This window comes from Nansenia antarctica, assembly GCF_963989245.1.
Source record: "Nansenia antarctica genome assembly, chromosome: 11".
Classification (NCBI taxonomy): domain Eukaryota; kingdom Metazoa; phylum Chordata; class Actinopteri; order Argentiniformes; family Microstomatidae; genus Nansenia; species Nansenia antarctica.
The window spans coordinates 32,749,509-32,762,919 of NC_137681.1; the positions used below are offsets into that span (position 1 = coordinate 32,749,509).

The 13,411-nt window shown below is 41.5% G+C and overlaps 1 protein-coding gene across 1 annotated transcript in view; it reads left to right on the forward strand.

Annotated features, from left to right (window-relative positions):
* fdxr (ferredoxin reductase) overlaps window positions 1-13,411 on the forward strand; it is a gene marked incomplete at its 3' end in the record, with an annotated part of 50,159 nt that overhangs the window by 35,160 nt on the left and 1,588 nt on the right. The window contains exon 10 of the mRNA XM_080542592.1: window positions 12,947-13,149. Coding sequence (XP_080398718.1) covers window positions 12,947-13,149 — 203 coding nt within the window. The remainder of the gene's footprint in view (window positions 1-12,946; window positions 13,150-13,411) is intronic.

Genomic DNA, 13,411 nt, shown 5'->3' on the forward strand with positions numbered 1-13,411 from the left:
GAAGTGTTAGGTTGTTAGGTGGAAGTGTGAGGTTGTTAGGTTGAAGTGTTAGGTTGTTAGGTGGAAGTGTTAGGTTGAAGTGTTAGGTTGAAGTGTTAGGTGGAAGTGTTAGGTTGTTAGGTGGAAGTGTTAGGTTGTTAGGTTGAAGTGTTAGGTTGTTAGGTTGAAGTGTTAGGTTGTTAGGTGGAAGTGTTAGGTTGTTAGGTTGAAGTGTTAGGTTGAAGTGTTAGGTTGTTAGGTGGAAGTGTTAGGTTGTTAGGTTGAAGTGTTAGGTTGTTAGGTGGAAGTGTTAGGTTGTTAGGTGGAAGTGTTAGGTTGTTAGGTTGAAGTGTTAGGTTGTTAGGTGGAAGTGTTAGGTTGAAGTGTTACGTTGAAGTGTTAGGTTGTTAGGTTGAAGTGTTAGGTTGTTAGGTGGAAGTGTTAGGTTGTTAGGTTGAAGTGTTAGGTTGTTAGGTGAAAGTGTTAGGTTGTTAGGTGGAAGTGTTAGGTTGTTAGGTGGAAGTGTTAGGTTGTTAGGTTGAAGTGTTAGGTTGTTAGGTTGAAGTGTTAGGTTGAAGTGTGAGGTTGAAGTGTGAGGTTGAAGTGTGAGGTTGAAGTGTTAGGTTGTTAGGTGGAAGTGTGAGGTTGTTAGGTTGAAGTGTTAGGTTGTTAGGTGGAAGTGTTAGGTTGAAGTGTTAGGTAGAAGTGTTAGGTTGTTAGGTGGAAGTGTTAGGTTGTTAGGTTGAAGTGTTGGGTTGTTAGGTTGAAGTGTTAGGTTGTTAGGTGGAAGTGTTAGGTTGTTAGGTTGAAGTGTTAGGTGGAAGTGTTAGGTTGTTAGGTGGAAGTGTTAGGTTGTTAGGTGGCAGTGTTAGGTTGAAGTGTGAGGTTGTTAGGTTGAAGTGTTAGGTTGTTAGGTGGAAGTGTTAGGTTGAAGTGTGAGGTTGAAGTGTTAGGTTGAAGTGTTAGGTTGAAGTGTTAGGTTGAAGTGTGAGGTTGAAGTGTTAGGTTGAAGTGTGAGGTTGAAGTATGAGGTTGAAGTGTGAGGTTGAAGTGTTAGGTTGAAGTGTTAGGTTGTTAGGTTGAAGTGTTAGGTTGTTAGGTGGAAGTGTTAGGTTGAAGTGTTAGGTTGAAGTGTTAGGTTGTTAGGTGGAAGTGTTAGGTAGTTAGGTTGAAGTGTGAGGTTGAAGTGTTAGGTTGTTAGGTGGAAGTGTTAGGTTGAAGTGTTAGGTTGAAGTGTTAGGTTGTTAGGTGGAAGTGTTAGGTTGTTAGGTGGAAGTGTTAGGTTGAAGTGTGAGGTTGTTAGGTGGAAGTGTTAGGTTGTTAGGTGGAAGTGTTAGGTTGAAGTGTGAGGTTGTTAGGTTGAAGTGTTAGGTTGAAGTGTTAGGTTGTTAGGTTGAAGTGTTAGGTTGTTAGGTGGAAGTGTTAGGTTGTTAGGTTGAAGTGTTAGGTTGAAGTGTTAGGTTGTTAGGTGGAAGTGTTAGGTTGTTAGGTGGAAGTGTTAGGTTGAAGTGTTAGGTTGTTAGGTGGAAGTGTTAGGTTGAAGTGTTAGGTTGTTAGGTTGAAGTGTTAGGTTGTTAGGTGGAAGTGTTAGGTTGTAAGGTTGAAGTGTTAGGTTGAAGTGTTAGGTTGTTAGGTGGAAGTGTTAGGTTGTTAGGTTGAAGTGTTAGGTTGTTAGGTGGAAGTGTTAGGTTGTTAGGTGGAAGTGTTAGGTTGTTAGGTTGAAGTGTTAGGTTGAAGTGTTAGGTTGTTAGGTGCAAGTGTTAGGTTGAAGTGTTAGGTTGTTAGGTTGAAGTGTTAGGTTGTTAGGTGGAAGTGTTAGGTTGAAGTGTTAGGTTGTTAGGTGGAAGTGTTAGGTTGTTAGGTGGAAGTGTTAGGTTGTTAGGTGGAAATGTTAGGTTGAAGTGTTAGGTTGTTAGGTGGAAGTGTTAGGTTGTTAGGTTGAAGTGTTAGGTTGAAGTGTTAGGTTGTTAGGTGGAAGTGTTAGGTTGAAGTGTTAGGTTGTTAGGTTGAAGTGTTAGGTTGTTAGGTGGAAGTGTTAGGTTGAAGTGTTAGGTTGAAGTGTTAGGTTGTTAGGTTGAAGTGTTAGGTTGTTAGGTGGAAGTGTTAGGTTGAAGTGTTAGGTTGAAGTGTTAGGTTGTTAGGTTGAAGTGTTAGGTTGTTAGGTGGAAGTGTTAGGTTGAAGTGTTAGGTTGAAGTGTTAGGTTGTTAGGTGGAAGTGTTAGGTTGTTAGGTGGAAGTGTTAGGTTGAAGTGTGAGGTTGTTAGGTGGAAGTGTTAGGTTGTTAGGTGGAAGTGTTAGGTTGAAGTGTGAGGTTGTTAGGTTGAAGTGTTAGGTTGAAGTGTTAGGTTGTTAGGTTGAAGTGTTAGGTTGTTAGGTGGAAGTGTTAGGTTGTTAGGTTGAAGTGTTAGGTTGAAGTGTTAGGTTGTTAGGTGGAAGTGTTAGGTTGTTAGGTGGAAGTGTTAGGTTGAAGTGTTAGGTTGTTAGGTGGAAGTGTTAGGTTGAAGTGTTAGGTTGTTAGGTTGAAGTGTTAGGTTGTTAGGTGGAAGTGTTAGGTTGTAAGGTTGAAGTGTTAGGTTGAAGTGTTAGGTTGTTAGGTGGAAGTGTTAGGTTGTTAGGTTGAAGTGTTAGGTTGTTAGGTGGAAGTGTTAGGTTGTTAGGTGGAAGTGTTAGGTTGTTAGGTTGAAGTGTTAGGTTGAAGTGTTAGGTTGTTAGGTGGAAGTGTTAGGTTGAAGTGTTAGGTTGTTAGGTTGAAGTGTTAGGTTGTTAGGTGGAAGTGTTAGGTTGAAGTGTTAGGTTGTTAGGTGGAAGTGTTAGGTTGTTAGGTGGAAGTGTTAGGTTGTTAGGTGGAAGTGTTAGGTTGAAGTGTTAGGTTGAAGTGTTAGGTTGAAGTGTTAGGTTGTTAGGTTGAAGTGTTAGGTTGAAGTGTGAGGTTGATGTGTTAGGTTTAAGTGTTAGATTGTTAGGTTGAAGTGTTAGGTTGTTAGGTGGAAGTGTTAGGTTGTTAGGTGGAAGTGTTAGGTTGTTAGGTGGAAGTGTTAGGTTGAAGTGTTAGGTTGTTAGGTGGAAGTGTGAGGTTGTTAGGTTGAAGTGTTAGGTGGAAGTGTTAGGTTGAAGTGTTAGGTTGTTAGGTGGAAGTGTTAGGTTGTTAGGTGGCAGTGTTAGGTTGAAGTGTGAGGTTGTTAGGTTGAAGTGTTATGTTGTTAGGTGGAAGTGTTAGGTTGTTAGGTTGAAGTGTTAGGTTGTTAGGTTGAAGTGTTAGGTTGTTAGGTGGAAGTGTTAGGTTGTTAGGTTGAAGTGTTAGGTTGAAGTGTTAGGTTGAAGTGTTAGGTTGTTAGGTTGAAGTGTTAGGTTGTTAGGTGGAAGTGTTAGGTTGAAGTGTTAGGTTGAAGTGTTAGGTTGTTAGGTGGAAGTGTTAGGTTGTTAGGTGGAAGTGTTAGGTTGAAGTGTTAGGTTGTTAGGTGGAAGTGTTAGGTTGAAGTGTTAGGTTGTTAGGTGGAAGTGTTTGGTTGAAGTGTTAGGTTGTTAGGTGGAAGTGTTAGGGTGAAGTGTGAGGTTGTTAGATGGAAGTGTTAGGTTGTTAGGTGGAAGTGTTAGGTTGAAGTGTTAGGTTGAAGTGTGAGGTTAGGTGGAAGTGTTAGGTTGAAGTGTTAGGTTGTTAGGTTGTTAGGTTGAAGTGTTAGGTTGTTAGGTGGAAGTGTTAGGTTGTTAGGTTGAAGTGTTAGGTTGTTAGGTGGAAGTGTTAGGTTGTTAGGTGGAAGTGTTAGGTTGTTAGGTGGAAGTGTTAGGTTGTTAGGTGGAAGTGTTAGGTTGTTAGGTGGAAGTGTTAGGTTGTTAGGTGGAAGTGTTAGGTTGTTAGGTGGAAGTGTTAGGTTGAAGTGTTAGGTTGTTAGGTTGAAGTGTTAGGTTGTTAGGTGGAAGTGTTAGGTTGAAGTGTTAGGTTGTTAGGTTGAAGTGTTAGGTTGTTAGGTTGAAGTGTTAGGTTGTTAGGTTGAAGTGTTATGTTGAAGTGTGAGGTTGAAGTGTTAGGTTGTTAGGTTGAAGTGTTAGGTTGTTAGGTTGAAGTGTTAGGTTGTTAGGTTGAAGTGTTAGGTTGTTAGGTTGAAGTGTTAGGTTGTTAGGTTGAAGTGTTAGGTTGTTAGGTTGAAGTGTTAGGTTGTTAGGTTGAAGTGTTAGGTTGAAGTGTTAGGTTGTTAGGTGGAAGTGTTAGGTTGTTAGGTTGAAGTGTTAGGTTGAAGTGTTAGGTTGTTAGGTTGAAGTGTTAGGTTGTTAGGTGGAAGTGTTAGGTTGTTAGGTTGAAGTGTTAGGTTGTTAGGTGGAAGTGTTAGGTTGTTAGGTGGAAGTGTTAGGTTGTTAGGTGGAAGTGTTAGGTTGTTAGGTGGAAGTGTTAGGTTGTTAGGTGGAAGTGTTAGGTTGTTAGGTGGAAGTGTTAGGTTGAAGTGTTAGGTTGTTAGGTTGAAGTGTTAGGTTGTTAGGTGGAAGTGTTAGGTTGTTAGGTTGAAGTGTTAGGTTGTTAGGTTGAAGTGTTAGGTTGTTAGGTTGAAGTGTTATGTTGAAGTGTGAGGTTGAAGTGTGAGGTTGTTAGGTTGAAGTGTTAGGTTGTTAGGTTGAAGTGTTAGGTTGTTAGGTGGAAGTGTTAGGTTGTTAGGTTGAAGTGTTAGGTTGAAGTGTTAGGTTGTTAGGTTGAAGTTTTAGGTTGTTAGGTTGAAGTGTTAGGTTGTTAGGTTGAAGTGTTAGGTTGTTAGGTTGAAGTGTTAGGTTGTTAGGTTGAAGTGTTAGGTTGAAGTGTTAGGTTGTTAGGTGGAAGTGTTAGGTTGTTAGGTTGAAGTGTTAGGTTGAAGTGTTAGGTTGTTAGGTGGAAGTGTTAGGTGGAAGTGTTAGGTTGAAGTGTTAGGTTGTTAGGTTGAAGTGTTAGGTTGTTAGGTTGAAGTGTTAGGTTGTTAGGTGGAAGTGTTAGGTTGTTAGGTGGAAGTGTTAGGTTGTTAGGTTGAAGTGTTAGGCTGAAGTGTTAGGTTGTTAGGTTGAAGTGTTAGGTTGTTAGGTTGAAGTGTTAGGTTGTTAGGTTGAAGTGTTAGGTTGTTAGGTTGAAGTGTTAGGTTGTTAGGTGGAAGTGTTAGGTTGTTAGGTTGAAGTGTTAGGTTGAAGTGTTAGGTTGTTAGGTTGAAGTGTTAGGTTGTTAGGTTGAAGTGTTAGGTTGTTAGGTTGAAGTGTTAGGTTGTTAGGTGGAAGTGTTAGGTTGTTAGGTTGAAGTGTGAGGTTGAAGTGTTAGGTTGAAGTGTTAGGTTGTTAGGTTGCAGTGTTAGGTTGAAGTGTTAGGTTGTTAGGTTGAAGTGTTAGGTTGTTAGGTTGAAGTGTGAGGTTGAAGTGTTAGGTTGTTAGGTGGAAGTGTTAGGTTGTTAGGTGGAAGTGTTAGGTTGTAAGGTTGAAGTGTTAGGTGGAAGTGTTAGGTTGTTAGGTTGAAGTGTTAGGTTGTTAGGTGGAAGTGTTAGGTTGAAGTGTTAGGTTGAAGTGTTAGGTTGTTAGGTTGAAGTGTTAGGTTGTTAGGTGGAAGTGTTAGGTTGAAGTGTTAGGTTGTTAGGTGGAAGTGTTAGGTTGTTAGGTGGAAGTGTTAGGTTGTTAGGTGGAAGTGTTAGGTTGTTAGGTTGAAGTGTTAGGTTGAAGTGTTAGGTTGAAGTGTTAGGTTGTTAGGTTGAAGTGTTAGGTTGAAGTGTTAGGTTGAAGTGTGAGGTTGATGTGTTAGGTTTAAGTGTTAGGTTGAAGTGTTAGGTTGTTAGGTTGAAGTGTTAGGTTGTTAGGTGGAAGTGTTAGGTTGTTAGGTTGAAGTGTTAGGTTGTTAGGTGGAAGTGTTAGGTGGAAGTGTTAGGTGGAAGTGTTAGGTGGAAGTGTTAGGTTGTTAGGTGGAAGTGTTAGGTTGTTAGGTGGCAGTGTTAGGTTGAAGTGTGAGGTTGTTAGGTTGAAGTGTTAGGTTGTTAGGTGGAAGTGTTAGGTTGTTAGGTTGAAGTGTTAGGTTGTTAGGTTGAAGTGTTAGGTTGTTAGGTGGAAGTGTTAGGTTGTTAGGTTGAAGTGTTAGGTTGAAGTGTTAGGTTGAAGTGTTAGGTTGTTAGGTTGAAGTGTTAGGTTGTTAGGTGGAAGTGTTAGGTTGAAGTGTTAGGTTGAAGTGTTAGGTTGTTAGGTGGAAGTGTTAGGTTGTTAGGTGGAAGTGTTAGGTGGAAGTGTTAGGTTGTTAGGTGGAAGTGTTAGGTTGAAGTGTTAGGTTGTTAGGTGGAAGTGTTTGGTTGAAGTGTTAGGTTGTTAGGTGGAAGTGTTAGGGTGAAGTGTGAGGTTGTTAGATGGAAGTGTTAGGTTGTTAGGTGGAAGTGTTAGGTTGAAGTGTTAGGTTGAAGTGTGAGGTTAGGTGGAAGTGTTAGGTTGAAGTGTTAGGTTGTTAGGTTGTTAGGTTGAAGTGTTAGGTTGTTAGGTGGAAGTGTTAGGTTGTTAGGTTGAAGTGTTAGGTTGTTAGGTGGAAGTGTTAGGTTGTTAGGTGGAAGTGTTAGGTTGTTAGGTGGAAGTGTTAGGTTGTTAGGTGGAAGTGTTAGGTTGTTAGGTGGAAGTGTTAGGTTGAAGTGTTAGGTTGTTAGGTTGAAGTGTTAGGTTGTTAGGTGGAAGTGTTAGGTTGAAGTGTTAGGTTGTTAGGTTGAAGTGTTAGGTTGTTAGGTTGAAGTGTTATGTTGAAGTGTGAGGTTGAAGTGTTAGGTTGTTAGGTTGAAGTGTTAGGTTGTTAGGTTGAAGTGTTAGGTTGTTAGGTTGAAGTGTTAGGTTGTTAGGTTGAAGTGTTAGGTTGTTAGGTTGAAGTGTTAGGTTGAAGTGTTAGGTTGTTAGGTTGAAGTGTTAGGTTGAAGTGTTAGGTTGTTAGGTGGAAGTGTTAGGTTGTTAGGTTGAAGTGTTAGGTTGTTAGGTTGAAGTGTTAGGTTGTTAGGTGGAAGTGTTAGGTTGTTAGGTTGAAGTGTTAGGTTGTTAGGTGGAAGTGTTAGGTTGTTAGGTGGAAGTGTTAGGTTGTTAGGTGGAAGTGTTAGGTTGTTAGGTGGAAGTGTTAGGTTGTTAGGTGGAAGTGTTAGGTTGTTAGGTGGAAGTGTTAGGTTGAAGTGTTAGGTTGTTAGGTTGAAGTGTTAGGTTGTTAGGTTGAAGTGTTAGGTTGTTAGGTTGAAGTGTTATGTTGAAGTGTGAGGTTGAAGTGTGAGGTTGAAGTGTTAGGTTGTTAGGTTGAAGTGTTAGGTTGTTAGGTTGAAGTGTTAGGTTGTTAGGTGGAAGTGTTAGGTTGTTAGGTTGAAGTGTTAGGTTGAAGTGTTAGGTTGTTAGGTTGAAGTGTTAGGTTGTTAGGTTGAAGTGTTAGGTTGTTAGGTTGAAGTGTTAGGTTGTTAGGTTGAAGTGTTAGGTTGTTAGGTTGAAGTGTTAGGTTGAAGTGTTAGGTTGTTAGGTGGAAGTGTTAGGTTGTTAGGTTGAAGTGTTAGGTTGAAGTGTTAGGTTGTTAGGTGGAAGTGTTAGGTGGAAGTGTTAGGTTGAAGTGTTAGGTTGTTAGGTTGAAGTGTTAGGTTGTTAGGTTGAAGTGTTAGGTTGTTAGGTGGAAGTGTTAGGTTGTTAGGTGGAAGTGTTAGGTTGTTAGGTTGAAGTGTTAGGCTGAAGTGTTAGGTTGTTAGGTTGAAGTGTTAGGTTGTTAGGTTGAAGTGTTAGGTTGTTAGGTTGAAGTGTTAGGTTGTTAGGTTGAAGTGTTAGGTTGTTAGGTGGAAGTGTTAGGTTGTTAGGTTGAAGTGTTAGGTTGAAGTGTTAGGTTGTTAGGTTGAAGTGTTAGGTTGTTAGGTTGAAGTGTTAGGTTGTTAGGTTGAAGTGTTAGGTTGTTAGGTGGAAGTGTTAGGTTGTTAGGTTGAAGTGTGAGGTTGAAGTGTTAGGTTGAAGTGTTAGGTTGTTAGGTTGCAGTGTTAGGTTGAAGTGTTAGGTTGTTAGGTTGAAGTGTTAGGTTGTTAGGTTGAAGTGTGAGGTTGAAGTGTTAGGTTGTTAGGTGGAAGTGTTAGGTTGTTAGGTGGAAGTGTTAGGTTGTAAGGTTGAAGTGTTAGGTGGAAGTGTTAGGTTGTTAGGTTGAAGTGTTAGGTTGTTAGGTGGAAGTGTTAGGTTGAAGTGTTAGGTTGAAGTGTTAGGTTGTTAGGTTGAAGTGTTAGGTTGTTAGGTGGAAGTGTTAGGTTGAAGTGTTAGGTTGTTAGGTGGAAGTGTTAGGTTGTTAGGTGGAAGTGTTAGGTTGTTAGGTGGAAGTGTTAGGTTGTTAGGTTGAAGTGTTAGGTTGAAGTGTTAGGTTGAAGTGTGAGGTTGATGTGTTAGGTTTAAGTGTTAGGTTGAAGTGTTAGGTTGTTAGGTTGAAGTGTTAGGTTGTTAGGTGGAAGTGTTAGGTTGTTAGGTTGAAGTGTTAGGTTGTTAGGTGGAAGTGTTAGGTGGAAGTGTTAGGTGGAAGTGTTAGGTTGTTAGGTGGAAGTGTTAGGTTGTTAGGTGGCAGTGTAAGGGTTGAAGTGTGAGGTTGTTAGGTTGAAGTGTTAGGTTGTTAGGTGGAAGTGTTAGGTTGTTAGGTTGAAGTGTTAGGTTGTTAGGTGGAAGTGTTAGGTTGTTAGGTTGAAGTGTTAGGTTGAAGTGTTAGGTTGAAGTGTTAGGTTGTTAGGTTGAAGTGTTAGGTTGAGGTGTTAGGTTGTTAGGTTGAAGTGTTAGGTTGAAGTGTTAGGTTGTTAGGTGGAAGTGTTAGGTTGTTAGGTTGAAGCGTTAGGTTGAAGTGTTAGGTTGTTAGGTTGAAGTGTTAGGTTGAAGTGTTAGGTTGTTAGGTGGAAGTGTTTGGTTGAAGTGTTAGGTTGTTAGGTGGAAGTGTTAGGTTGAAGTGTGAGGTTGTTAGGTGGAAGTGTTAGGTTGTTAGGTGGAAGTGTTAGGTTGAAGTGTTAGGTTGAAGTGTTAGGTTGTTAGGTTGAAGTGTTAGGTTGTTAGGTGGAAGTGTTAGGTTGTTAGGTTGAAGTGTTAGGTTGTTAGGTGGAAGTGTTAGGTTGTTAGGTGGAAGTGTTAGGTTGTTAGGTGGAAGTGTTAGGTGGAAGTGTTAGGTTGTTAGGTGGAAGTGTTAGGTTGTTAGGTGGAAGTGTTAGGTTGAAGTGTTAGGTTGTTAGGTTGAAGTGTTAGGTTGTTAGGTGGAAGTGTTAGGTTGAAGTGTTAGGTTGTTAGGTGGAAGTGTTAGGTTGTTAGGTGGAAGTTTTAGGTTGAAGTGTTAGGTTGTTAGGTTGAAGTGTTAGGTTGTTAGGTTGAAGTGTTAGGTTGAAGTGTGAGGTTGAAGTGTTAGGTTGTTAGGTTGAAGTGTTAGGTTGTTAGGTTGAAGTGTTAGGTTGAAGTGTTAGGTTGTTAGGTTGAAGTGTTAGGTTGTTAGGTTGAAGTGTTAGGTTGAAGTGTTAGGTTGTTAGGTGGAAGTGTTAGGTTGTTAGGTTGAAGTGTTAGGTTGTTAGGTTGAAGTGTTAGGTTGTTAGGTGGAAGTGTTAGGTTGTTAGGTGGAAGTGTTAGGTTGTTAGGTTGAAGTGTTAGGTTGAAGTGTTAGGTTGTTAGGTGGAAGTGTTAGGTGGAAGTGTTAGGTTGAAGTGTTAGGTTGTTAGGTTGAAGTGTTAGGTTGTTAGGTTGAAGTGTTAGGTTGTTAGGTGGAAGTGTTAGGTTGTTAGGTTGAAGTGTTAGGTTGAAGTGTTAGGTTGTTAGGTTGAAGTGTTAGGTTGTTAGGTTGAAGTGTTAGGTTGTTAGGTTGAAGTGTTAGGTTGTTAGGTTGAAGTGTTAGGTTGTTAGGTGGAAGTGTTAGGTTGTTAGGTTGAAGTGTTAGGTTGTTAGGTTGAAGTGTTAGGTTGTTAGGTTGAAGTGTTAGGTTGAAGTGTTAGGTTGTTAGGTTGAAGTGTTAGGTTGTTAGGTTGAAGTGTTAGGTTGTTAGGTTGCAGTGTTAGGTTGTTAGGTTGAAGTGTTAGGTTGTTACGTTGAAGTGTGAGGTTGAAGTGTTAGGTTGAAGTGTTAGGTTGTTAGGTTGAAGTGTGAGGTTAAAGTGTTAGGTTGAAGTGTTAGGTTGAAGTGTTAGGTTGTTAGGTTGAAGTGTTAGGTTGTTAGGTGGAAGTGTTAGGTTGAAGTGTTAGGTTGTTAGGTGGAAGTGTTAGGTTGTTAGGTGGAAGTGTTAGGTTGTTAGATGGAAGTGTTAGGTTGTTAGGTTGAAGTGTTAGGTTGTTAGGTGGAAGTGTTAGGTTGAAGTGTTAGGTTGTTAGGTTGAAGTGTGAGGTTGTTAGGTTGAGAAGTGTGAGGTTGAAGTGTGAGGTTGAAGTGTTAGGTTGAAGTGTGAGGTTGAAGTGTTAGGTTGAAGTGTTAGGTTGTTAGGTGGAAGTGTTAGGTTGAAGTGTTAGGTTGAAGTGTTAGGTTGAAGTGTTAGGTTGTTAGGTTGTTAGGTTGAAGTGTTAGGTTGTTAGGTTGTTAGGTTGAAGTGTGAGGTTGTTAGGTGGAAGTGTTAGGTTGTTAGGTGGAAGTGTTAGGTTGTTAGGTGAAAGTGTTAGGTTGTTAGGTTGAAGTGTTAGGTTGAAGTGTTAGGTTGTTAGGTTGAAGTGTTAGGTTGTTAGGTTGAAGTGTTAGGTTGAAGTGTTAGGTTGTTAGGTTGAAGTGTTAGGTTGTTAGGTTGAAGTGTGAGGTTGAAGTGTGAGGTTGAAGTGTTAGGTTGAAGTGTGAGGTTGAAGTGTTAGGTTGAAGTGTTAGGTTGTTAGGTGGAAGTGTTAGGTTGAAGTGTTAGGTTGAAGTGTGAGGTTGTTAGGTGGAAGTGTTAGGTTGAAGTGTTAGGTTGTTAGGTTGAAGTGTTAGGTTGTTAGGTGGAAGTGTTAGGTTGAAGTGTGAGGTTGTTAGGTTGAAGTGTTAGGTTGTTAGGTTGAAGTGTTAGGTTAGGTTGTTAGGTGGAAGTGTTAGGTTGTTAGGTTGAAGTGTTAGGTTGACGTGTTAGGTTTTTAGGTGGAAGTGTTAGGTTGTTAGGTGGAAGTGTTAGGTTGTTAGGTGGAAGTGTTAGGTTGAAGTGTTAGGTTGAAGTGTGAGGTTGTTAGGTGGAAGTGTTAGGTTGTTAGGTGGAAGTGTTAGGTTGAAGTGTTAGGTTGTTAGGTTGAAGTGTTAGGTTGTTAGTTTGAAGTGTTAGGTTGAAGTGTTAGGTTGTTAGGTGGAAGTGTTAGGTTGAAGTGTTAGGTTGTTAGGTTGAAGTGTTAGGTTGTTAGGTGGAAGTGTTAGGTTGTTAGGTGGAAGTGTTAGGTTGTTAGGTGGAAGTGTTATGTTGAAGTGTTAGGTTGTTAGGTGTAAGTGTTAGGTTGAAGTGTGAGGTTGTTAGGTGGAAGTGTTAGGTTGTTAGGTGGAAGTGTTAGGTTGAAGTGTTAGGTTGTTAGGTTGAAGTGTTAGGTTGTTAGGTGGAAGTGTTAGGTTGTTAGGTTGAAGTGTTAGGTTGAAGTGTTAGGTTGTTAGGTGGAAGTGTTAGGTTGTTAGGTGGGAGTGTTAGGTTGAAGTGTTAGGTTGTTAGGTGGAAGTGTTAGGTTGTTAGGTTGAAGTGTTGGGTTGAAGTGTTAGGTTGTTAGGTGGAAGTGTTAGGTTGTTAGGTTGAAGTGTTAGGTTGTTAGGTGGAAGTGTTAGGTTGTTAGGTTGAAGTGTTAGGTTGAAGTGTTAGGTTGTTAGGTTGAAGTGTTAGGTTGTTAGGTGGAAGTGTTAGGTTGTTAGGTGGAAGTGTTAGGTTGTTAGGTTGAAGTGTTAGGTTGAAGTGTTAGGTTGTTAGGTGGAAGTGTTAGGTTGTTAGGTTGAAGTGTTAGGTTGTTAGGTGGAAGTGTTAGGTTGTTAGGTGGGAGTGTTAGGTTGAAGTGTTAGGTTGTTAGGTGGAAGTGTTAGGTTGTTAGGTGGGAGTGTTAGGTTGAAATGTTAGGTTGTTAGGTGGAAGTGTTAGGTTGTTAGGTGGGAGTGTTAGGTTGAAGTGTTAGGTTGTTAGGTGGAAGTGTTAGGTTGTTAGGTTGAAGTGTTAGGTTGTTAGGTTGAAGTGTTAGGTGGAAGTGTTAGGTTGTTAGGTTGAAGTGTTAGGTTGTTAGGTGGAAGTGTTAGGTTGTTAGGTTGAAGTGTTAGGTTGTTAGGTGGAAGTGTTAGGTTGTTAGGTTGAAGTGTTAGGTTGTTAGGTTGAAGTGTTAGGTTGTTAGGTGGAAGTGTTAGGTTGTTAGGTTGAAGTGTTAGGTTGTTAGGTTGAAGTGTTAGGTTGAAGTGTTAGGTTGTTAGGTGGAAGTGTTAGGTTGAAGTGTTAGGTTGAAGTGTTAGGTTGTTAGGTGGAAGTGTTAGGTTGTTAGGTTGAAGTGTTAGGTTGTTAGGTGGAAGTGTTAGGTTGTTAGGTTGAAGTGTTAGGTGGAAGTGTTAGGTTGAAGTGTTAGGTTGTTAGGTTGAAGTGTTAGGTTGTTAGGTTGAAGTGTTAGGTTGAAGTGTTAGGTTGAAGTGTTAGGTTGTTAGGTGGAAGTGTTAGGTTGTTAGGTTGAAGTGTTAGGTTGTTAGGTGGAAGTGTTAGGTTGAAGTGTTAGGTGGAAGTGTTAGGTGGAAGTGTTAGGTGGAAGTGTTAGGTTGTTAGGTTGAAGTGTTAGGTTGTTAGGTGGAAGTGTTAGGTTGAAGTGTTAGGTTGTTAGGTGGAAGTGTTAGGTTGTTAGGTTGAAGTGTTAGGTTGAGGTGTTAGGTTGAAGTGTTAGGTGGAAGTGTTAGGTTGTTAGGTTGAAGTGTTAGGTTGTTAGGTTGAAGTGTTAGGTTGTTAGGTGGAAGTGTTAGGTTGAAGTGTTAGGTTGTTAGGTGGAAGTGTTAGGTTGTTAGGTTGAAGTGTTAGGTTGTTAGGTTGAAGTGAAAAAAAAAAAAACATGGTGGTAAATGTCAGTTTTGTCCGTCCGTCTGTCTGTCTGTCTGTCCCTCCCTCCCCCCCCAGACCTCCCTAGGCCCAGGAAGCGTCTGACGGAGCTGCTGGTGAAGGCGGCCCTGGAGCCCCCCGGGGGGGCGGAGCTAGAGAGGCGGAGCCAGGCGGAGCGGAGCTGGGCGCTACGCTTCCTACGCAGCCCCCTGGAGGTGCTGCCCTCCCCAGACCACCTGACCAGGGCCGGGGGGGTCAGGCTGGGGGTCAACAGGCTGGAGGTGAGGAGGGGGGGGGGGGTCCCTACAGGGTGTGGGGCCTGGGGGCTAACCTGGAGGCTAACCTGGGGCCTGGAGGCTAACTTGGGGCTAACCTGATGTCTCTCCCCAGGGTGATGGTGCTAAGCTAGCTGTCTCTCCCCAGGGTGATGGTGCTAAGCTAGCTGTCTCTCCCCAGGGTGATGGTGCTAAGCTAGCTGTCTCTCCCCAGGGTGATGGTGCTAAGCTTGCTGTCTCTCCCCAGGGTGATGGTGCTAAGCTAGCT